The 24,265-nt window shown below is 42.1% G+C and overlaps 1 protein-coding gene across 1 annotated transcript in view; it reads right to left on the reverse strand.

Annotated features, from left to right (window-relative positions):
- Window positions 1–24,265, reverse strand: part of ADAMTS3 (ADAM metallopeptidase with thrombospondin type 1 motif 3) — a gene marked incomplete at both ends in the record, with an annotated part of 140,427 nt that overhangs the window by 76,167 nt on the left and 39,995 nt on the right. The window contains one exon of the mRNA XM_083368043.1: window positions 17,031–17,187. Coding sequence (XP_083224169.1) covers window positions 17,031–17,187 — 157 coding nt within the window. The remainder of the gene's footprint in view (window positions 1–17,030; window positions 17,188–24,265) is intronic.

The raw sequence follows: 24,265 nt of genomic DNA on the forward strand, positions 1-24,265 counted from the left end.
ACAAACAAACACTCTCCATGGCAACGGAGGAAAAGGAGAACATGTCAAGGTCTCCCTCAGATAATTAATTGACTTTTAATTAAGTCGGCAGCTTTCTGGAATTTCATGGCGACAGTTGTGGGAGTGCTTGAAGTCTCCAGAGTTCACTTCGAGGGATGCAAAAATATTCTGCATGAATGCATAGTAAGGGGTGTCTTTCTAACATCTGCGTCAAAGCCAACAAACTTTACAGGAAAAAAAATATATTTTTTTTTTAAAAAAGGAGGATTAGCGTAAATATAAAGCTTTGGGAGAATACTCCCTAGGAAAACCATTTTTTTTAATCCAAGAGAGATGTTTTATAAATCATCTGTCATGAGCCAGTATCTGTCTGAGAAGACCTTTCCCCAAAGTGTGCATGTCTTCTTCAATCCCAGCACTTGAAATTTAACAGGATGGTATGTAGGGGAAAATGACATAAAAAGCTGAATTGTTCGTTTAGGTCTTCATTAGGCATTCCAGAGAAGTGGTGAAGAAGATCAACACTATGCCTGCCTGCCTGCCTGCCTGCCTGCCTTCCTTCCTTCCTTCCTTCCTTCCTTCCTTCCTTCCTTCCTTCCTTCCTTCCTTCCTTCCTTCCTTCCTTCCTTCCTTCAAGAGTTATAACTGTTTCCCATTTCTACCTCAAGTGACAGCAAGTATGGGCTGGGGCTGTGTTTTTTTAAGGCAGTCTACCAGGGGATGCCCTGGATTGAAACAGCAATCGGCTCATATCAAAGGTGTGTTAACAGAAACCACATGTTCTTGAAGATGCGCATGATCACAACTGTGCAGACAGAAGCCCTGGCTAGCATCACTGACAAAGCTGAAGACCAAAGTAAAATCTGCACAGCAAGACATCTTTCTCTCTTTCTCCCCCCAGCCAGTTTCAACTTGAGACTGATAGGCAAAAGAGCCATCTCTGGAGACAGAAGCCATCCATTGTTCAGATTTCGACATTTTCATACCTACAATTTGACCTGACAAACGGGAACAGAATTGTCATTGCATGTGCTCAAACTCATGTTTTCATGGGTTGGCTTCCAACTATGCTACTTTTACACATGTATCAAAATGTCTCAGGGAATTATGTAATAGGGACAGCTTGTATTATGACGGCATCAGGATTTATTCCAAATTTCCAAATCCTGGTGTGTGTGTGTGTGTGTGTGTTTAAAAAAACAACCCTCAAAGTGTATATTAATCCATTTTATCTTTTCCTCAGTTGGTGGATTACAGAATAACAGAATAATAGATTTGGAAGGGACCTTTGAGGTCTTCTAATCCAACTCAGTATAGTCAAGGCTGTGGTCTTCCCAGCTGCAATGTATGGCTGTGAAAGTTGGACCATAAGAAAGGCTGAGCATCAAAGAATTGAGGCCTTTGAACTATGGTGCTGGAGAAGACTCCTGCGAGTCCCTTGGACTGCAAGGCGATCAAACCGGTCGGTTCTAGAGGAGATCAACCCTGACTGTTCTTTAGAAGGCCAGATCCTGAAGCTGAAACTCAAATCCTTTGGCCATCTAATGAGAAGGAAAGACTCACTGGAGAAGAGCCTCATGCTGGGAAAGGTTGAGGGCAAGAGAAGAAGGGGACGACAGAGAATGAGGTGGCTGGATGGAGTCACTGATGCAGTAGGAGTGACCTTAAATGGACACCAGAAGATGGTAGAGGACAGGAAGGCCTGGAGGAACATTGTCCATGGGGTCGTGATGGGTCAGACATGACTTCGCAGCTCACAACAATCCAACTCTCTGCTCAGGACAGAAACCATTTCAGACAAATGGCTGTCCAGTCTCATCTTAAAAACTTCCACTAATGGGGCACCCACAACTTCTGGAGGCAAGTTGTTCCACTGGTTAATTGTTCTAACTGTCAGGAAATTAGTTCTAGGTTGCTTCTCTCCCTGATTAGTTTCCATCCATTGCTTCTTGCCCTGCCTTCAGGTGCTTTGGAGAATAGCTTGACTCCCTCTTCTTTGTGGCAACCCCTAAAATATTGGAACTCTGCTATCATGTCTCCCCTAGTTCTTCTTTTCAATAGACATACCCAATTTCTGCAACCATTCTTCATATGTTCTAGTCTGCAGCCTCTCAATCATCTTTGTCGCTCTTCTCTGCACTCTTTCCAGAGTCTCAACATCTTTTTTATGTAGTGGCAACCAAAACTGGATGCAGTATTCCAAGTGTGGCCTTACCAAGTCTTTATAAATAATATTTCACTTGATCTTGATTCTATCCCTCTGTTAATGCAGCCTAGGACTATGTTGCTTTTCTTGGCAGCTGCTGCACACTGTTGGCTCATATTTAAGTGATTGTCTACTAGGACTCCAAGATCCCTCTAGCAATCTTTTAGAGATCCATCTAAGAATTTACATATATAAGCACGGATTAAGGGGTTGTAGATCAGTGGTGGTTGATTGAATAATGAAAGACCAGACATATGAGAGAGAGAGAGAGAGAGAGAGAGAGAGAGAGAGAGAGAGAGAGAGAGAGAGAGAGAGAGAGAGAGAGAGAGAGAGAGAGAGAGAGATGGGTAGAGAGCCAAAGAGAGAGAATTCAACTGCCTTACAACAAAGAAAAGAAGGAGAATTTCACGTCAAGCTTCTTCCTCTTTGGAGGAAAAATGAACTTTCTTTTTCATCAAATCCGAGTGATTATTTACAAAAACTTTCTTGGCAACAAATTTACTGTGGACAAATGCTCCAGATGTCTTTTGCTGTTGGAGTTCCTAGTGGCTGTTGACATGTTTCATCCTTAAAACAAACACAAGTGGCAAATGAAAGCAACGGAGGTTGAGTTGCATCACCCCTGGGAAAAAGTTCTCCAGAACATAGGAAGAAGCATTTTCACAGCTTTTAAATCCCACTCGGCTGCTGTCTTCATTTAATAAGGGCTTCCCTCCAGTTGTCATTCTCTGCACACTTAACACATTTGTTAAAGAGATTCCTAAAAATGTTCATAGGTCATTGCTTGAAAGATGTCAGTGGCCTTCCGTAACCGACTTCGTTCTTCCTTCTGCCCCGTATTATAAATCCATTTGCAAGTAAGTAGGAATAAAAGACACCTCCCAGTTATAACTGTTAATGTTTCGAGCTTGTCAAGAACTTGAGGTTAACAAAGAGCTGGGAGCAATGAGTAAGCACACGTGGCTTTGTTATGCTATCCCTTATGATAGGTTGTAAATTAGCCGCATCTATTTACCGCTTGTGGACAGAAGGACTATTTTAAGATATCCAGAAGATTTCCTAATGGCTGTTTTGAGGGCATCTGTAAAACAGGTTCTACCTAGCCAACCTTGGCTGATCGTGGCAAATCTAAACAAGGGTCAATCCTAGTTAGTACTTCAATGAGAAACCACCAGGAGGTTCCAGGTCTCCAAGCTAGACTACGAAGTAAAACAAAACAACTCAGCACCAACACTGGAGGTTTAAAAAAAGAGACTGGACAGCCTTTTGTCTGCTTGAGCAGAGGGTTGGACTAGAAGACCTCCAAGGTCCCTTCCAGCCCTAGGATTCTATGAGTCTATGAACCAACCAGGAACTAAGGAGAAATTTCCTAGCCGTGAAAATAATTAATCAGTGGAACGACTTGCCTCCAGAAGCTGTGGGTGCTCCATCACTGGCGGTTTTCAAGAAGAGACTGGACAGCCATTTGTCCGAAAATTGGTATAAGGTCTCCTGCTTGAGCAGGGGGTTGGACTAGATGACCTCCAGGGTCCCTTCCAACTCTGCTATTCTCTTTTCTGCATTCTTATTCTAACATAGAAGGAAGAAGCAAAAGGCATCCTGGGGGGGACATGCATATATATATTTATATACAGACACAGACATATAAAATATACCCGGACATGGACACATAGTTCCAAAAAAGTCTGGATGGACGCAAGTGAATCTTTACATGAAACAGGACACTCAGGAATGGTTTGACAGCTTGGTCTGGCACATCAGACCGAAAATTCTATTTAGGGAAGGAAAGACGGTGATGTGAACAGTCCCATGATTCATTACATTGCATCAGAAGAATTGCTTGGGTTTGACCTGCATCTGGCAAATATTTATTCAAGCATGGTTCATCTTTGAGGGAGGGGGGAGGGGGTTGGGGGGGTTGGGAGTGGAATGCAGCCACAAGTTTATCCACTTGGAAAGTAGATAATTCCTAAAGGGTAATTGGCCCAGATAGTAATATATGGCTATTAAGAGTTGGACCATAAAGAAGAGTGAGCGCCGGAGAACTGATGCTTTCGAATTGTGATGTTATTGGGAAAGATGGAAGGCAAAACGACACAGCTTAGTGACTGAAGGACGAGAACAACTGAGAGAGTTTGAGGTAAAGGGCTCCAAACTGACTCATCTCAAGCTGACAATAAAATAGGAAGGGAGGCACAACAACCAAGCATATGAGGACCCTCAATGCAAGGATGCTTTTGAGGAATCAAATATCACTCGATGTCTTATTCCTCAAAGAGGGAAGAAGTAGCCTAGAATTGAAGAAGCTTCTCGGATGAGAGGCGAAACGTCTTCAACAACAAAAAAAAAGTTGGAAAACGTTCAGAGAAAAGCAACTAACTAAAACATATGAAGAATGGCTGTAGGATTTGAGTTTGGCTAGTGTAAAAAAAAAGAAGAAACAGGGGGGACATGATAGCAGTATTCCAGGATTTGAGGGGCTGCCACAAAGAAGAGGGGGTCAAATTATTCTCCAAAGCACAAGAAGGCAGGACAAGAAACAATGGCTGGAGAGAAGCAACCTGGCATTAAGGAGAAACTTCCTGACAGTGAGGACAATTAACCAGTGGAATAGCTTGCCTTCAGTAATCATGGGTGCTCCATCATTGTAGGTTTTTAAGAAGAGGCTAGACAGTCACTTGTCTGAAATGGTATAGGTTCTCCTGCTCGAGTGGGGGGCTGGACTAGAAGGCCTTCAATGTCCCTTCCAGATTCTATTCTATTCTATTCTATTCTATTCTATTCTATTCTATTCTATTCTATTCTATTCTATTCTATTCTATTCTATTCTATTCTATTCTATTCTATTCTATTCTATTCTATTCTATTCTCATTCTTTCCTATTCTCTGTTCTATTCTACTCTACTCTACTCTACTCTACTCTACTCTACTCTATTCTATTCTATTCTATTCTTATTCTATTCTATTCTATTCTATTCTATTCTATTCTATTCTATTCTATTCTATTCTATTCTATTCTATTCTATTCTATTCTATTCTTATTCTATTCTATTCTATTCTATTCTATTCTATTCTATTCTATTCTATTCTCATTCTTTCCTATTCTCTGTTCTATTCTACTCTACTCTACTCTACTCTACTCTATTCTATTCTATTCTATTCTATTCTATTCTTATTCTAATCTATTCCATTCTACTCCATTCCACTCCTAATAATTCTGATTGTTATTCTTATTGTTATTCTTATTCTATTCTATTCTATTCTATTCTATTCTATTCTATTCTATTCTATTCTATTCTATTCTATTCTATTCTACTCTACTCTACTCTACTCTACTCTACTCTACTCTACTCTATTCTATTCTATTCTATTCTTATTCTAATCTATTCCATTCTACTCCATTCCACTCCTAATAATTCTGATTGTTATTCTTATTGTTATTCTATTCTATTCTATTCTATTCTATTCTATTCTATTCTATTCTATTCTATTCTATTCTATTCTATTCTATTCTATTCTATTAACAATGTCCGGTTGCCTCTTGAAAAAACACCTGTCAAGTTTCCGATGTATGGGCTTTTCAAGTGACTCTGAGGCATTGTTTACCTTAAAAGTCCTTTATTAGCCTAATACACCGGCAAATGCTAACATTGAATGTTATTGCTTGACAGCACCTTTGGGACTGAACAGGACACCCTAATTTCTGTGTGGACCTGGGCTAAACACTTTGCAGCTAATCTAGAATGTTTGTAATACAAGATCGATCCAGTTTGTGACCTACTTGACACAAAGTCAAATGACAATGCCGCCGGATCTTGCTCTGCTCTAGGCTAGGAAAGAAGTTAAAAATCGGCCAGGAAGTAACACATTATCTTTTAGCAATAATTAACAGACATGTAACTGGGGCTTTCACTCCCCAAAGGAGTAATGAAAGGTTGCGTTTTAAAAGTGATGCAACTCTTCGTCAAGCTAATTGTTTCTTTTTTCTAAGCGTGTCAGGAGGTTGTAAAAAAAAGCTGCCCTCTTGAAGCTCAGCAACCATTCATTTATGCTCAATCTGCTGTTTTCTCCTCCAAGATGAAATGTTAAAGAGCGGTTCAACAGCATACAAAAAAGACAAGTGTTGTGTTTTTTTTTTTTTAAAGAAAAACAACATTTTGATCCTCCATGTGGGACGGCTTTAAATTGAGCCGAACAATTGGCAAAGTGTGTAGAATTTTAAGACAGGCCAGCTAGGATGAAGATAGCGGCTGTAATGTGTACCAATTTTAATATCAAGTTATTCTTCAAGAGTTGCCCTATGGAGAGCATGATTAGATAAAGTAGTCCTTGACTTACAACGCTTTGCTTAGTGACCATTCTAAGTTATAACAGCCCTGAAAAAAGGGACTATTTTATTCACTTAGGATCGTTGCAGGATCTCCACGGTCACGCGATCAAAATTCGGACGCTTGGCAACTGATTCGTATTTACGACGGTTGCACCGTCCCTAAAGAAGAGGGAGTCAAGCTATTCTCCAAAGCACCTGAAGGCTGGACAAGAAGCAACAGATGGAAACTCATCAAGGAGAGAAGCAACCTGGAACTAAGGAGGAACTTCCTGACAGCGAGAACAATTAACCAGTGGAACAACCTGCCCTCAGAAGCTGTGGGTGCTCCAACATTGGAGCTTTTAAAGAAGAGATTGGACAATCATTAGCCTGAAAGGGTAGAAGTCAGGGGTAGGCAACCTTGGCTCTTTTATGACTTGTGGACTTCAACTCCCAGAATTCCTGAGCCAGCCATGCTGAGGGGAAAGGGAGAGGTTTCCATGCTGAGCTATGCTGGCTCAAGAATTCTGGGAGTTGAAGTCCACGAGTCATAAAAGAGCCAAGGTTGCCTGGTATAGGTCGATAGGCTTTGCTGGATGAGCAGACGGTTGGACTAGACGACCTTCAAAGGTCCGTTCCAACTCTGTTATCCTCTTATTCATGGAATGATACGGAAGGAGAATCTGTGTTGCACATTATCTTCCTGCAAAACTCTGGACGATTTCCATCACTAGTTTCATGGACAGAAAACTTCTTACATTCGGGAGGAAGTCATCGTTGCCAGAGAACCGGCTCTTGCCAATATCACAGAACATCGAACAGCCGAGTTGGAAGGGACCTTGGAGGTCTTCTAGTCCAGCCCCCTGCTTGAGCAGGAGAACCTATACCATTTCAGACAAATGGTTGTCCAGTCTTTTTTTTTTTTTTGAAGGCCTCCGGTGATGGAGCACCCACAATTCTGAGGGCAAGTAGTTCCACTGATTAACTGATTTCCTCGCTGTGAGGAAATTTCTCCTTAGCTCTAGGTTGCTTCTCCCCTTGGTTAGCTTCCATCCGTTGTTTCTTGCCTGGCCTTTGGGCGCTTTGCGGAAGAGGTTGACCTCCTCGTCTTTTTGGGAGCCCCCTCAAATATTGGAAGACTGCTATCATGTCTCCCCTAGTCCTTCTTTGCATTTGATTAGACCCTACCCAGTTCCTGCAATCACTCCTTGGTATGTTTTAGCCTCCAGCCTGCTAATCATTCTCATTCTAATAATATCATACAGTGGGAGAGGGAGAAAAATTGGTGGGTTTCCCATTCCCCTTGCTCAATCGTTCTTGGCCAAGGAGAAGAACACTAATGACCTCCTGCCTGGTTTTGCAACTGAAATCATGTTTTGACTTAATCCTAACAGGACATCCCCTTCCAACCACTCTTTCTGAACTCAGTCATGAGAGATACTTGCCCTAAACCACACACACACACACACACACACACACACACACACACACACTTAAGAATTGTGCAATCAGACACTGTCAATAAGGAGGCCGGCCCCTTCTTCACAAGCTGGATCCTGCTGTGAAATTAATGGTGTCCTTCGAGGTGATTTACCCACATCCTAGCCTACTGGGAAATATTCCCACGGGGACACACGTTACGTTCTCACATGAGTCATTTCCCTGTAGGTTCCTGTTTGCTTTGACTTTACTGTTGCCTCTGTGATCGCTCTCAAGGGAAATAAGCTAATTTCCCTTAGGGTTTTCTGTAAAAAGGCCAATGAAAGAGGGAGGCCGAGTGGCACAGGCTGGGTTTGCTTCCCTGCAGACAAATTTCCCGAGACAGTTGACAAACAGGTTGTCTACTACACAGGGACTTGATTCCCATATAAGAAGACTAATGTGGGAACTATTACAGGGTGAGGACAGAGCTGATGAGATCTCACCAATAAATATTTCTGTAGGAGAAGAAGAAAGGAGTATTCAAGCATCAGGTAATAATAGAATAATAAGAATAGAGTAGAGTAAGGTAGAATAGAATAGAATAGAATAGAATAGAATAGAATAGAATAGAATAGAATAGAATAGAATAGAATAGAATAGAATAGAATAGAATAGAATAGAATAGAATAGAGGGATGGAACAGAACAGAACAGAACAGAACAGAACAGAACAGAACAGAACAGAACAGAATAGAATAGAATAGAATAGAAGCTGTAAGGGACGTTGGAGGTCTTCTAGTCCAGCCCCCTGCTCAAGCAGGAGAACCTACACTGTCTCAGACAGGTGATTGTCTAGTCTCTTCTTAAAAATCTCCAGTGATGGAGCACCCACAAATTCTGGTGGCAAGCTGTTCCACTGGTAGATTGTCCTCATTGTCAGGAAGTTTCTCCTTAATTCCAGGTTGCTTCTCTCCTTGATCAGTTTTATCTTACCCAATTGTCTCAGCTATTAACTTTCACAGTTTTAATCCCAACTTAACTTCTGTGGACCTCATCCCTTATTCAAGACAGCGCCCCCCCCCCCAACCTTTTGGGCACTAGGGACCAGTTCCGTGGAGAAATATTTTCCCATGGTCCAGAGGGGGGCTGCCTGCATCTTGTGGATGGAGCTTCGCTTGTTTGCATGGCCCAGTTTTGGGTATGCCATGGACCGGTGCCAGTACACCAACTGGGAGTTGGGGACCCCTGATTTTAAGAGACTCCTAAAGGAGCGTGCATGTGCATTAACATGAGTTTCCTCCCTGTCACATTTTAGTTTTTTTTCCTTTTCTTCGTTCGAATGTGAAATTTTTGGAAGAATAAATAAAAATAAGATAGTGTTTACCTCTTGACTGATGTGTTATAAAACTGAAAAGATGCACAGAAGCTGTGCTATAAGTAGAAAGAGACATGCAAAGCTCAGCCGAAATTATTCGTATTATTTTTAAACCAAATACTTGGACAAGATTCCACTCCATGGAGGCTTGGGGAGGAAAAATGCCTTAACTTTACTTTCTGTTGGCAACAGCCAATGAGCTTCGGCAGTATGCAAATATTTGCATCTGGAAAAATTACAGGGAAAACCCACAAAATGCTACCCAGATTGTGGAAACCGGGGCTGTTCCTCCTGGCACCAGACTAGTTCTTGCCCATAAATCTTGGCCAGTTGGAAAAAGAAACAACCAAAAAAAAAATGCCCATAATATCCTAGAGCTTGTGGAACAGCAGGGAAATGTTGCTTTGTGCATGCTACCCAGATTACTTTCCTGATTATCATGCAAAAGAGGGAGCTTACGGTTGTTGTTGTTGTTGTTGTTGTTGTTGTTGTTACTATTATTTTCAGTTTGGAATTTTGTAATGCAGCCGTGGGGACTCACATGCGTGTGTGAAGCTCCATTTGTGCTACCTTCAGTAAAAGGATGAACCAGATTGTTGGAGGCAATATGCTGAATCTGTAAACCACTTAGAGAGGGCTGTAAATCACTGTGAAGCAGTATATAAGTTTAAATGCTATTGTCTATCTATCTATCTATCTATCTATCTATCTATCTATCTATCTATCTATCTATCTATCTATTTTATCTATGAGCCATGATGGCGCAGTGGTTAGAACGCAGTATTACAGGCTAATTCTGCTGACTGCCAGCAGTTCAATTCTCAGCCTTCCATCCTTCTTAGGTCAGTAAAGATCCAGATTGTTGGACAAAATATGCTGAGTCTGTAAATCGCTTAGGGAGGGCTGTAAAACACTGTGAAGCACTATAAAAGTCTACATGTTATTGCTATTGCTCGCTCTGTCTGTCTGTCTGTCTGTCTGTCTGTCTATCTATCTATCTATCTATCTATCTATCTATCTATCTATCTATACATCTATCTACATCTATCTCTATCTTTCTATTTATCTATCTTTCTATCTATCTATCTATCTATCTATCATCTATCTATCTATCTATCTCTATACATTATCTATCTATACATCTATCTAAATCTATTCTATCTTTCTATTTAACTATCTATCTATCTTTCTATGTATCTATCCATATCTATCTATCTCTCTGTCTGTCTATCTATCTATCTATCTATCTATCTATCTATCTATCTATCTATCTATCTATCTATCTATCTATCTATCTCCATATCTATCTACCATATCTATCTATCTATCTATCTATCTATCTATCTATCTATCTATCTATCTATCTATCTATCTATCTACCATCTTTCACTTTACTAAATATATATGTCATCCATTTCACTGGGCAACTCTGGTTGCCATAACCAGAGCATCAGAGCCCCACCTCTTTTACATACTCTATTTTCAACTTCAATTTTTGTGTTTCTCCATCTTCAGCATGTTGGCAAGTTCTACCACCCAATGTTGCCAAATCTGATTGTAAGAGGATTCAGTGAGCACATGTTAACACTGCACATAAAATAAAAATGCAGTAGCAATTTTATGATCTACCAAAGTCACTGAAGCCCAAAGAATCTTTTTAATATATGGCCTAGAGGGTAAATTTTTTAAGAACACGATCTGATGGAAGATATCTCCTGAAAAGAACCATTCTGCCTCTTCTTCTTTTGCCCTGCCAATGTTAATAATGCTGTTTAGTGCAACCTTTACTAAATCTGGCAAAAGGATATGATTATGCCCAATCAAGAGCCTTGGTGGAGCAGTGGGCTAATGCTTCCTTAAGTAACACCAGCTGCCTGCAATTAGTGCAGGTTCGAGTCCCACCAGGCTCAAGGATGACTCAGCCTTCCATCCTTCCCAGGTAGGTAAAATGAGGACCCAGATTGTTGGGGGCAATAAGCTGACTTTGTAATAATGCCGCTTGGGGGGGGCGAAAGCCCTAATAAGTAGGCATATACATAGAATGAAGGCTATTGCTAAGCACATTGATTTGTGATTCTTAGATTGTAAGCCGCCCTGAGTCTTCGGAGAAGGGCGGGATATAAATGGGATTAATATATATATATATATTTGCCCTTGGAATCTTGTGTCATTCGGAGGATTTGATCAATATTTGTATATTTGTAGCTCATGAGTTCTTGGCGCTTTCTGAGCTTGGTGGTTTTCTTGCAGATGTTTCATGGCCCAACTAGGTAATATCATCAGTGCTACTAGGACTGATGATGTTACCTAACCAGATAATGAAATGTCTACAACAAAACAACCAAGCTCAGAAAACACGACACAGGGCATTTTATTCTAATGCAATGCTGATTTTTTTTAAAAATATGATATTTAAGATTTGGGGTCGTTCACTGTTTAAGTAACTGATGGGCTCGCTCTGATGAGACTCAAGTGTAGGGAAGGACTAGGCTGAGCCCAAGGGAGGGGTCAATTTTTTAAATTATTTTTAATTCCATTTATATCCCGCCCTTCTCCAAAGACTCAGGGCGGCTTACAAGCTTAGCAGTAGCCTTCATTCTATGTATATGCCTGCTTATTAGGGCTTTCACACACACCCCAAGCGGCATTATTACAAAGTCAGCTTATTGCCCCCAACAATCTGGGTCCTCATTTTACCTACCTGGGAAGGATGGAAGGCTGAGTCAACCTTGAGCCTGGTGGGACTCGAACCTGCACTAATCGCAGGCAGCTGGTGTTACTTAAGGAGGCATTAGCCCACTGCTCCACCAAGGCTCTTTGAATGTGTTATCAGTCTCGAATCCCTTCGCAGCCACAAATGATCTAAGTCAGGGCTCCCCAACCTCCTGTCCATGGACTGGTATCGGGCCGTGGCATGCCAGCAACTGGTCTGCACAAACAAGCAAAGCCCCATCCGTGTAATGGAGGCAGAACAGAAAAACCACAGATGCTCCAGTCCGTGGAAAAACCTTTCTCCACGGAACCAGTCCCTGGTGCCCAAAATGTTGGGGACCTCCAATCTAAGTCCAGCCAACCTTGAATCCCACTGGTTCTTATCTATTGCCAATTTGCTTTGACAGTTAGCTGTTCAGATTGATAAGCTTGCAATAAACCTTTATATTCATTTGAACTGCCCGGACTTACTACATTTGGGAGTAGACTTCCCATAAACAGAGGGCGAGTATAGAATTTGGATGTCTGCTTCCTAATTGAAGGACACTTTTTATGATCGCGGCTTTCCAAACTACCACGAGCCGTTTTACACAAAGGAGTCCCGATTCCCACCGAGGGTGGAATGGCAGAGTGTGAGAAAAAACAGAGTCTCTTGCCCACTTGGGAACGTTGGTGAATCTTAGTAGCTAGCAACAAATAATGTATCTCTCAACACTTGAAAAACGCGAGCAATTTTTATTAGTTCGCCAAGTCCACCGAGAGAGAAATAGAGACTTTGCTAAGAGACTCTGCCAACATCTGCCCAGTGCTTTCTCAGTTGTACCTCTACATGCCTAATGCACAAAGCCAAATAAATTGTGGGAAATGTGGGGAAAAGGTGAGTTTTCAGCCAAAAAATTCATGCAGACCCATTAGATTGTTCACGCTGACTGTGCAAGCATTGAGGGACTGGGCCTGCTGGGATACCGCTGAACAACCTTTTATGGTCTGTTCCCTAACTAGGTTAAGCTAACAATTGCAGGTAGTCCTTCACTTACAAGAGTTCATTTAGTGACTGTCACAAAGTTAAAACGGCACTGGAAAAAGTGACTTATGACCACTTTTCATACTTATGACCGTCGCAACATCCTCATGGTCACGGGATCAATATTCAGACGCTTGGCAACTGACTCACATTTATGACGGTCACAAGGTCCCTGGGTCAGGTGATCCTCTTTTGCAAACCTCTGACAAGCAAAGTCAATGGGGAAGCCAGATTCACTTAACAACCGTATTACTAAAAACAACTCTTTTTGTTTTGTTACTTTGTATTTTAACTTTTTGAAAAACTTAATAAAGCTGGTTTAAAAAAACAATCACCAGTGCTGTTATTTAACCCCGGTATAACAATAACAATAACAATAACAATAACAATAACAATGTTGTTGTTAGCTGCGAAGTCGTGTCCGGCCCATTGCGACCCTATAGACAACGTTCCTCCAGGCCTTCCTGTCCTCTACCATCTTCTGGAGTCCATTTAAGCTCACGCCTACTGCTTCAGTGACTCCATCCAACCACCTCATTCTCTGTCGTCCCCTTCTTCTATTGCCCTCCATCTTTCCCAGCATAAGGCTCTTCTCCAGTGAGTCCTTCCTTCTCATTAGGTGGCCAAAGTCTTTGAGTTTCAGCTTCAGGATCTGGCCTTCTAAAGAGCAGTCAGGGTGGATCTCCTCTAGGACTGACCGGTTTGATCACCTTGCAGTCCAAGGGACTCTCAGGAGTCTTCTCCAGCACCAGAGTTCAAAGGCCTCAATTCTTTGGCGCTCAGCCTTTCTTATGGTCCAACTTTCACTGCCATACTTTGCAACTGGGAATACCATAGCCTTGACTATACACACTAACAATAACAATAACAATAACAATAACACTACAAAGCCAGAATTGAGAAGACAGCAACAGACAGTAAGTGCCGCCTATGCAAAGAAGCTGCAAGAAGATCGCACAGACTGACTACAAGCAGCGGCATGACAAAGTAGCAACAATGGTGCATTGGAAGATCTGCAAGAAATATCATTTGTCTGTAAGCAAGAACTGGTGGCATCATAAAATAGAGAAAGTCATAGAAAATGATAAATTTAAACTGCTCTGGGACTTCAGAATTCAAACAGAGAATCACCTGCCACATAACACTTCGGACTTAACAGTTGTCGATAAGAAAGACAAAAAAGTCTGGATAGTGGACGTGGCAGTGCCTGGAGAGAGCAGAATAGATGAGAAAGAACTGGAGAAGATAACAAAATACAAAGACCTACAAACAGAAATAGAACGACTGTGGCAAAGACAAACAAGGGTAGTACCAATAGTCATTGGTGCCTTGGGTGCAATCCCAAAACAACTGGAGCACCACTTGAACACCATCAGCATTGACAAATTCGCCATTAGTCAATTGCAAAAGGCAGCCTTACTAGGAACTGCTTCCATCCTGTGACGATATCTGTGATATCATCAAGCATCCACATCTGCCTATCCCAGGTCCTTGGTAGGGACTCGATAGGTAGACAAAAATGCCAAATCCAGTCTGAACACCTGGCTGACTGTGCGAATAATAATAATAATAATAATAATAATAATAATAATAATAATAATAATAATAATAATAATAATAATAATAATAATAATAATAGCATAACTGGGAACAGCGATGTGGGAAGACCCCCAAAATAATATGGACTAGTAACTCTGCTTCTAAATTCAAAAACCGAAGGAAGTTTCAAATCTATAGGAAGGTACAGAAGAGTCTAGACTTGCTGATTGTCTGAAATCATCCAGTCGCTTTTATTTAACTTTTTTTTTTTTGGCTTCCAGGAACAAGCTGACCCTGGGTGACCCTTGGCAGGACTTGGCTCAGCTCCCATTCCAGCCAGACAAAACTTTCTTGATTTTTCCAGCCAGACCCAAATCTGTTCAGATATTTAGGAGATGTTTGCGTGTGACAGCCAAATGGGAGAAAGACGTTTTCTAGTGACTGAGAAGATGTTCGTGAACACGTCAGGAAGACGTTCTGGCTGGCCAACACAGCTTAATTGCCTGCCTCAGTTTCTTTGGAGCTGTTCCCTATTTATTTATGAAACGGGACTACCCAGTAGTTTGGCTCTGGAAGAAAATTTCCTCAAAGGATTGCTGTTCTCTTACGTGCCGCACTGGGTAGAGAATCCTGTTTTAGGCCATGTTCCTTCTTTGAGTCCTCTTCCTTGCCAGGTTGAATGGGGACAAGATTCCCACTGATCTTGGCTGGGATTTGTAGCTGTTCTTCTCAATTTATTTATTTATTTTTAATATTCAAAGTTTTATTCGTTCCTAATGTACCATCGAAATACAAAAGTAAAGAGCGGAAAAGATGGCGGAGGGGAGAGGGAGTAGAGAAGTGAGGTAAGGGAGGGAAAAAAAAGGCATTGACTTCCGATTTCCTTTGGTGCAATAGAGCAGAGGTCCCCAACCTTTTGGGTACCAGGGACCGGTTCTGTGGAGAGAGGTATTTCCGTGGACCGGAGAATGCGTGGATCTGTGTGTTGCCTGCATCCCACAGATGGGGCTTTGCTTGTTTGTGCGGACCGGTTGCTGGTATGTCCACGGCCCGGTACCGGTCCACGGCCCGGAGCTTGGGGGCCCCTGTAATAGAGTATCAACTTCAAACCTCAACTTTTTTACTTTTACAAAAGAATATCAGCTAGGGACGTGGTGGCTCAGTGGGTTAGGACGCTGAGCTTGTCGATCAGAAGGTCGGCAGTTTGGCGGGTCGAATCCTGAGTGCTGTGTAACAGAGTGAGTGCCTGTTACTCGTCCCAGCTTCTGCCAACCTAGCAGTTCTAAAGCACGTAAAAATGCAAGTAGAAAAATAGGGACCACTCCGGTGGGAAGGTAACAGCGTTCCGTGCGCCTTTGGCGTCTAGTCATGCCGGCCACATGACCACGGAGACGTCCTCGGACAATCAAGAAAGTTTTGTCTGGCTGAAATGGGAGCCTAACCAGGCCCTCCCAAGTGTCACCCAGGGCCAGCTTGTCTCTAAGAAGCCAAAAAAAAGTTAAAAGCAACTGGATGATTTTACACAACCACCATGTCTAGACTCTTTTATATCTTCCTATAGATTTGAAACTAGTCCATATCAGAGGTACTAGTCCATATTATTTTTTTGAGATCTTCCCCCCCCCACACACACACACCATTCCCATTTATGCTATTCAAGTTGCTGTTGTTGTTGTTACAAAACCAGGGGGTTAAATAACAGCCCTGGAGACTGTATTTTTAAACCAACTTTATTTTTTTCAAGTTAAAAGTTAAAATACGAAGTAAACAAGCATTCCTCGATCTGCTATTCGACACAAAGACTTTGATGTCTCTATTTCTCATGGATCAATATGACCTTATCTTCTATGCTCTAGATTAGTTTTAGGGACCCTGCTTCCTCTATTGATCCATGCCCAATTGGATCTCTGATATTGATCTGAAGCACCGATTCCCAGCCAAAGAGATTCCTAAAAGTACTGAGCAGCCGAACTGAATCACGCCGAACTTTTTCCAACAAAGGAAAGCGACAAATACAGGTAGTCCTCAACTTACGACCGCAGCCAAGCCCAAAATTTCTTTGCTAAGCAAAACAGTTAAGTGGATTTTGCCCCCACTACAGTCGTTAAGTTAGTAGCACGGATGTTAAGTGCTATCGGGCATCCCCCATTCATTTGGCTTGTGAGAAGGCCGCATACGGGGATCACCCAAGACCCCAGGACACTGCGACCGTCATAAGTATGAGTCAGTCGCCGAGCATCTGAATTTTAATCCCGTGCCCACGGGGAAGCTGCGACGGTTGTAAGTGTGCGAAAAATGGTCCTAATCCGTTTTTCCCCCCCAGGGCTGTTGCAACTAACAACTAAATGAATGGTTGTAACTTGAGAACTACCTGTGGCGTATAAACCCTGAAAGAAAGAACGAAAGAGACGGTAAATGAAGGATCCGTAGACAAGAAGCTATACCTTTACTTTGAAAATCAGGGAGACTATCGGATGAATTCTGGGCAATTGCTGACCTCCTATAAACCCTGTGAAGGCGTCCTCTCTCCTCCTCCATTTGTTGGCCTTTCTCCAGGGGCTCAATGAAAAATTCCTCTTCGCCAACTTTGATCATGCCAGCCTAGAGACAGAGTAAGAAAAATAAATAAATTTTATTTTATTTATTTATTTATTTATTTTTATTTATTTTAATTCCATTTATATCCCGCCCTTCTCCGAAGACTCAGGGTGGCTTACAAGCTTAGCAGTAGCCTTCATTCTATGTAAATGCCTGCTTGTTAGGGCTTTCACACACCCCCAAGCGGCACTATTACAAAGTCAGTTTAATTGCCCCCAACAATCTGGGTCCTCATTTTACCTACCTGGGAAGGATGGAAGGCTGAGTCAACCTTGAGCCTGGTGGGACTCGAACCTGCACTAATTGCAGGCAGCTGGTGTTACTTAAGGAGGCATTAGCCCACTGCTCCACCAAGGTCTTGTAAAAGGAAGAGGACTTAAGCAGAGAAAGAATCCAGACTGAGTCCTCGACCTATAACCGTTGGTTTAGCCTCCGTTCAAAGTTACAGTGGCGTTGGGGGAAAAAAAAGTAGGTTTAATGACCATGTTTTCACTCTTAACGACCGCTGCCACATCCCCATCGTCGTGTAATCAAAATTCAGACGCTTGGCAGCCGGCTCATATTTATGACAGTTGCCGTGGCCTGGGGTCACGTGATCTCCTTTTGTGACCTTCCGACAAGCAAAGCCAATGGGGGAAGGAAGATTCACTTAACATAACGTAACGTAATGTAACGTAACGTAAGTTAATGTAATGTAACTTAATATAATGTAATGTAACGTAACATAATGTAACTTAATGTAACATAACGTGACTTGATTTGACGTGACGTGACATAACGTAACATAACATAACATAACGTAATGTAACTTAATGTAACATAACTTAATGTAATGTAACTTAACATGATGTGACGACTTGACTTGATGTGATGTGAAGTGACATAACTTGACTTGATGTGACGTGACTTAACTTAACTTGACTTGACTTGACTTGACTTAGCTTAACTTAGCTTAACTTACCTTAACTTAGCTTAACGTAACTTAACTTGACTTGATTTGACTTGGCTTAGCTTAACTTAACTGAACTTAACTTGACTTGACTTGACTTGACTTGACTTGACTTAACTTAACTTAACTTGACTTGACTTGACTTGACTTGACTTAGCTTAGCTTAACTTAACTTAACTTGACTTGACTTGACTTAGCTTAACTTAACTTAACTTAACTTAACTTAACTTGACTTGACTTGACTTGACTTGACTTGACTTGACTTCCCTGTTAGTAATTTAACAATCCAGTGATCCACTTAACAACTGTGGCATGGAAAGTCACAAAATGGGGCAAAACTCCCTTAACCAATGTTTCACTTATTAGCAGAAATGTTGGGGTCAGTTTTAGGTCGTAAGAATACCTATTATAGCTATGTTCCAAAAGTGCACTTCAGCCAGCAGTAATACGGGAACAGCCTTGTGCAATTTTGAAGAGGATTCGGTTTTCTTGGCAGCTGCTTGATTAATCACGAAAGGAAGACAGAAAAGAATGTCAAAAGAGAAGCAAAGAGAATCAAGTTTGCAATAACCTTCCATTAAAAGCTTCCCTGGCAAATCTGAAAAGCAGATTAATTCTGCAAAATGTGTTCTGGCATTAATCCTGTCCGGGGAATTGCGTTTCCTTTCTCAAAAAAAGCAGTGCAATCGTTTGGCATATGCCTGGGTCAGGGGCCGGTTGGAACCGAATTAAAGCTATTCCTGGTGCTTTAATCAATATGGGATGTAAACACACACACACAGAGACACACTGCAATTTAGCACTGTTAGCAACGATCACTCTCCCCGGCTTATCTCAAATTCATTCTAGCTGCACAAAAAGACACAATCCCCCTTGAATCAAGTTCAGCTCCTGGGCACTGTGTAAAGGTCCACTGACAGATAATCCTTGACTTACAATCATCCGTTTAGTGACCCTTTCAAGTTATAGGAGCATTGAAAAAGTGACTTACGACCGGTTCTCACACTTAGGACCATAGTCACGTGATCAAACTTCAGAAACTTGGCAACTGACTCATATTTATGACAGTTGCAGTGTGATCCCCTTTTGCAACCTCTTGCCAGCAAAGTCAAGGGGGGAAGCCAGATTCAAGTAACAAGCGTTTGACGAACTTAACAACTCGCCGCGATTCACTTAACGACTGTGGCAAACCAGGTCGTAAAACGAGACAGCTCACTTCGCAACTTAGGAGCAGAAATTTTAGGGTCAGTTTACGTTTCTCAGAAGCAATAAGCAAATTATGGTGTAGATGTTTTTTTTTTAATTTATTGTTTTAATGTTTTTTTTTCATTGTCTTATCATTGTAGAATTGCAAGTTGCCCAGAGTCTCTTGGTTGAGTTGGGCAGAGCTATAGAAAATGAACAAATAAATTAATATGGAAGCAATTTCTCATGGATTTATTGGTGATTTCTCATCCCAGCTGACCCCTCTGGGAGTTTCAGATTGTGCAATCCCTTTTCCATCCTGACCCTGTTGATTCTTTTCAAGATCAGCCAAAGTCAGCCTGGGGTTGCCAGTAATGACAATTCATCGAACATCTGGCTGTTCTTCAGAAGCCTCAGTTCATCACTTTCCTGAAATTTCCAAATGTTCTACATAAACTGAATGTATCTTTGATCGATTAAGTTTGCAGAGAAGAGCAACAAAGGTGGTAGAGAGTCTGGAGCATAAATCACTGAATACTTTATATGGGGATTCCTAAGTGTGATTAGACACACAAAGAATTTGTCTCTGGTGTGGAAGCCCTCACTGTATGTGCAAAGCAACAGAATAAGGATAATCGTAATCATAATACCAATAAGAAAGGGTGAGTAAAGAAGATAATAAGAAGGATGAATAATAATACTTACAGCCATACCACATGGGCAAATACACAATAGACGTTAGACATCACTGTGAGAATTAGGTGTTCAGCAGAGTGATGACATGAGGGGGGGAAAAACCTGTCCTTGTGTATAGTTGTCTTCGTGTACAATGCCATATAGGGAAGAAGTTGAAACAGTTTATGTCCAGGGTGCGAGGGGTCTGCAAATAACTCCTCAGCTCTCCTTTGGCCCACACAATATATAGATCTTCTATGGAACACAAGCTGGGTGCAATTTTTATCATTTGTTGAATGGTTGAGGGACTAGACCAGGGGTCTTCAAGCTTGGCCCTTTTATGACTTGTGGACCAACTCACAGAATTCCTCAGCCAGCGTGCCTGGCTGAGGAATTCTGGGAGTTGAAGTCTACAAGTCATAAAAGGGCCAAATTTGAAGGCCCCTGATATAGACTTTAAGAGGAGTGGACTTCAACTCCCAGAATTCCTTAGCCAGCGTGCCTGGCTGAGGAATTCTGGGAGTTGAAGTCCACAAGTCATAAAAGGGCCAAGTTTGAAGACCCCTGGTCTAGACTCTAGCTTATTGAAGAGAAGGATTAGAGGGAACATGATAGTACTTGACGGGCTGTCACAAAGAAGAGGGAATTATTCTCTAGTCTAGGGCACCAAGTTTCAAGTTTCAAGTTTTATTTAATTTGTATACCGCCCTTCTCCTTGGTAGGGACTCAGGGCGGTTCACAGGGCATATATAAAAAAGACAATACAAAAATTAAAAAAGATTAAACCCATGCCCAGTTAAAAACAGTAATACAAATCTAAAACGACAAATTAAAACCCATAATCCCCCATCAGGCCAGACCAGCCATTTCAAATAGGTGGGTCTTCAGGCCACGACGGAAAGTTCGGAGGTCTGATGCCGTCCGGAGCTCCACCGGCAGTTGGTTCCATAATGCCGGAGCGCCCACAGAGAAGGCCCTCCCCCTGGGGGCCACCAGTCGGCATTCCTTGACTGGCGGCACCCTGAGGAGGCCCTCTCTGTGGGAACGCACAGGGCGGAAGGGAGTTGATGCCGGCAGCAGGTGGTCCCTGAGGTATCCCGGACCCATGCCATGTAGGGACTTAAAGATCGTAACCAAAACCTTGAACCTCACCCGAAAGACAACTGGTAACCAATGCAGCTCGCGGAGCAAAGGTGTAACATGGGAGTACCGGGAAACTCCCAAGACAACTCTCGCGGCCGCATTCTGTACCAGTTGGAGCCTCCGAGTGGTCTTCAAGGGAAGCCCCATGTAGAGAGCATTACAGTAGTCAAGGCGAGAGGTCACGAGCGCATGAGTGACCGTACACAGGGCATCCCGGTTCAGATAGGGCCGCAACTGGCGCACCAGGCGAACCTGGGCGAAAGCCCCCCTAGTCACGGCCACTATATGATCTTCCAGGGTAAGCCGTGAATCTAGGAGGACTCCCAAGTTGCGAGCCCTATCCACGGGGGGTAAGAGCTCACCCCCCATAGAAAGAGATGGAACATTTTGAATGTCCCGGGATGCCGGAATGTACAGCCACTCAGTCTTGTCAGGGTTGAGTTGAAGTCTGTTCCTCCCCATCCAGACCCGAACCGCCTCCAGGCAATGGGACATCACAGCGAGGGCATCACTGGGGTGGTTTGGGGTCGAAAAGAAAAGTTGGGTATCATCAGCATATTGATGATACCCAACTCCAAAACCACGAATGATCTCACCCAGAAGGTAAGACAAGAGTTAAAGGGTGGAAGTTTGTCAAAGAGAGATACAGATTTTTTTCTGATGGTGAGAGCAATTAAATCAATAGAATGGCTTGTCTCCTGGGGTTGTCTCCAGTGATGGAGATTTTCAGGAATAGACTGGACAACCATTTGACTGGGATGGCATTTCAACATTCTATTCTATTCTATTGTATTCTATTCTATTCTATTCTATTCTATTCTATTCTATTCTATTCTATTCTATTCTATTCTATTCTATTCTATTCTATTCCTTATTCTCTCTTCTCTTCTCTTCTCTTCTCTTCTCTTCTCTTCTCTTCTCTTCTCTTCTCTTCTCTTCTCTTCTCTTCTCTTCTCTTCCCTTCCCTTCCCTTCCCTTCCCTTCCCTTCCCTTCCATTCCATTCCTTATTCTCTCTTCTCTTCTCTTCTCTTCTCTTCTCTTCTCTTCTCTTCTCTTCTCTTCTCTTCTCTTCTCTTCTCTTCTCTTCTCTTCTCTTCTCTATATATGAATGCTTAAAATACAGTAAAGATATGACAGGAGATAAGTAGGTTCTACTATATTAGATTAGCTTAGAGTGTCCTCATATTTTTGACCACTTCGACACTGAGGGGCCTTCACAAAATCCAAACTCATTTCAGTGGCTAAAGAGTTCAGCTAGAACCCAGATTTTAATTGCCTTTTAACTGTGATTCTCCTTGGTTTTTCACTTTCTCTCAACCTCTCCTCATTGGGTTGCTTTGAGGATACTATCCTTTCGTTTATTAGCTATTCTGAGAATGTGCCCACTGAAATATGAAAAAAAAAGTTAGCTAGGAACATTTCAAGCTAAATAAATATTAGAGATAAAATAAAAATGATGAATTGCTGGGATTTTGCCTTTACGAATCAGGAAAAGTGAAATTTGGCAACAAGGAGAGGTAAATATCATACATACTATAGCTCTGACATCTTTATTATGTGGATTTATCAAATGCTACAACAGTTCCTCAGCTTAAGATACATCCCCAAGTGCCTTCAGGTTAAAAATCCAATGGAACAATGGTTCCTTGGTAAATTTATTGCTCATCTCCACTGTTTTGTCCTCCCCTGCATTGTAGGCATTCCACAGATATTTCACTGAAATACAAATATTTTTTCCCTATAATTAAGTAGGCTTTAGCATACAATCAAACCCCAAAGCAAGCCTAAGAAAGACACATACAGTTATACACATACAGTATGTACACACACACACACACACACACACACACACACACTGGGCAATAAAAAGCAGACATGTAACACTGCCAACAAAAGTGTGTATAGTCAAGGCTATGGTCTTCCCAGCTGCAATGTATGACAGTGAAAGTTGGACCATAAGAAAGGCTGAGCGCCAAAGAATTGAGGCCTTTGAACTGTGGTGCCGGAGAAGATTCCTGCGAGTCCCTTGGACCGCAAGGCGATCAAACCGGTCAGTCCTAGAGGAGATTGTTGTGTCTGGATGGCCATGTGACAGAGACTCGGAGACAACGTATATTAATCCTTCTTTATTGGCTACAACATGGCAGAACTACCCCCACTTCGTAGGTACCCTCTTATATATGTTTTCCATCCACCTGAAGTCAGCCAACCCGATCTCTCGAATCTCCCGCCAGATAGATATCACCCAACCCGGTGTCCTCAAGTTCCCGCTGGACAGGTTGACCAATCAGGTCCCCTGGCTGCTGCCCCCCCGGTGGACAGGTGACCTATATAACAGAGATCAACCCTGAGTGCTCTTTAGAAGGCCAGATCTTGAAGTTGAAACTCAAATCCTTTGGCCACCTAATGAGAAGGAAGGACTCACTAGAGAAGAGCCTAATGCTGGGAAAGATTGAGGGCAAGAGAAGAATGGGACGACAGAGAATGAGGTGGCTGGATGAAGTCACTGAAGCAGTAGGCCTGAGCTTAAAGGGACTCCAGAAGGTGGTAGAGGATAGAAAGGCCTGGATGAACATTGTCCATGGGGTTGCAATGGGTTGGACATGACTTCACAACTAACAGCAACAATATGATATACGTCTTGTGTTCAGAGGCATCGATAGAGTGCTGCAGGTCAAAAAAAGTCAAGATGGAAGGGAAAACCATGAAAATGATGTTTGTCCTTATTTTTCGACATGGCACATATGGGTCAGGCCTCAAGAACTAAGAAAGACATGTAGAATTACTTCTGGACAATTTCCTTCATTGTTTCTCACCGATAGACAGAAATGACTATGGAGGTTCTCAATCATCCAGGTTATTCGTTGTCCCAAAGATGCTTTTTCCCAAAGGCAATTGGTCTTTCTTAGAATAGAAAGAGAGGAGAGGAGAGGAGAGGAGAGGAGAGGAGAGGAGAGGAGAGGAGAGGAGAGGAGAGGAGAAGAGAAGAGAAGAGAAGAGAAGAGAAGAGAAGAGAAGAGAAGAGAAGAGAAGAGAAGAGAAGAGAAGAGAAGAGAAGAGAAGAGAGAATTAGAATAGAAGAGGAGAGAAGACAAGAGAGAATTAGAATGGAATAGAATAGAATAGAA

This window comes from Vipera ursinii, assembly GCF_947247035.1.
Source record: "Vipera ursinii genome assembly, chromosome: 7".
Classification (NCBI taxonomy): Eukaryota; Metazoa; Chordata; class Lepidosauria; order Squamata; family Viperidae; genus Vipera; species Vipera ursinii.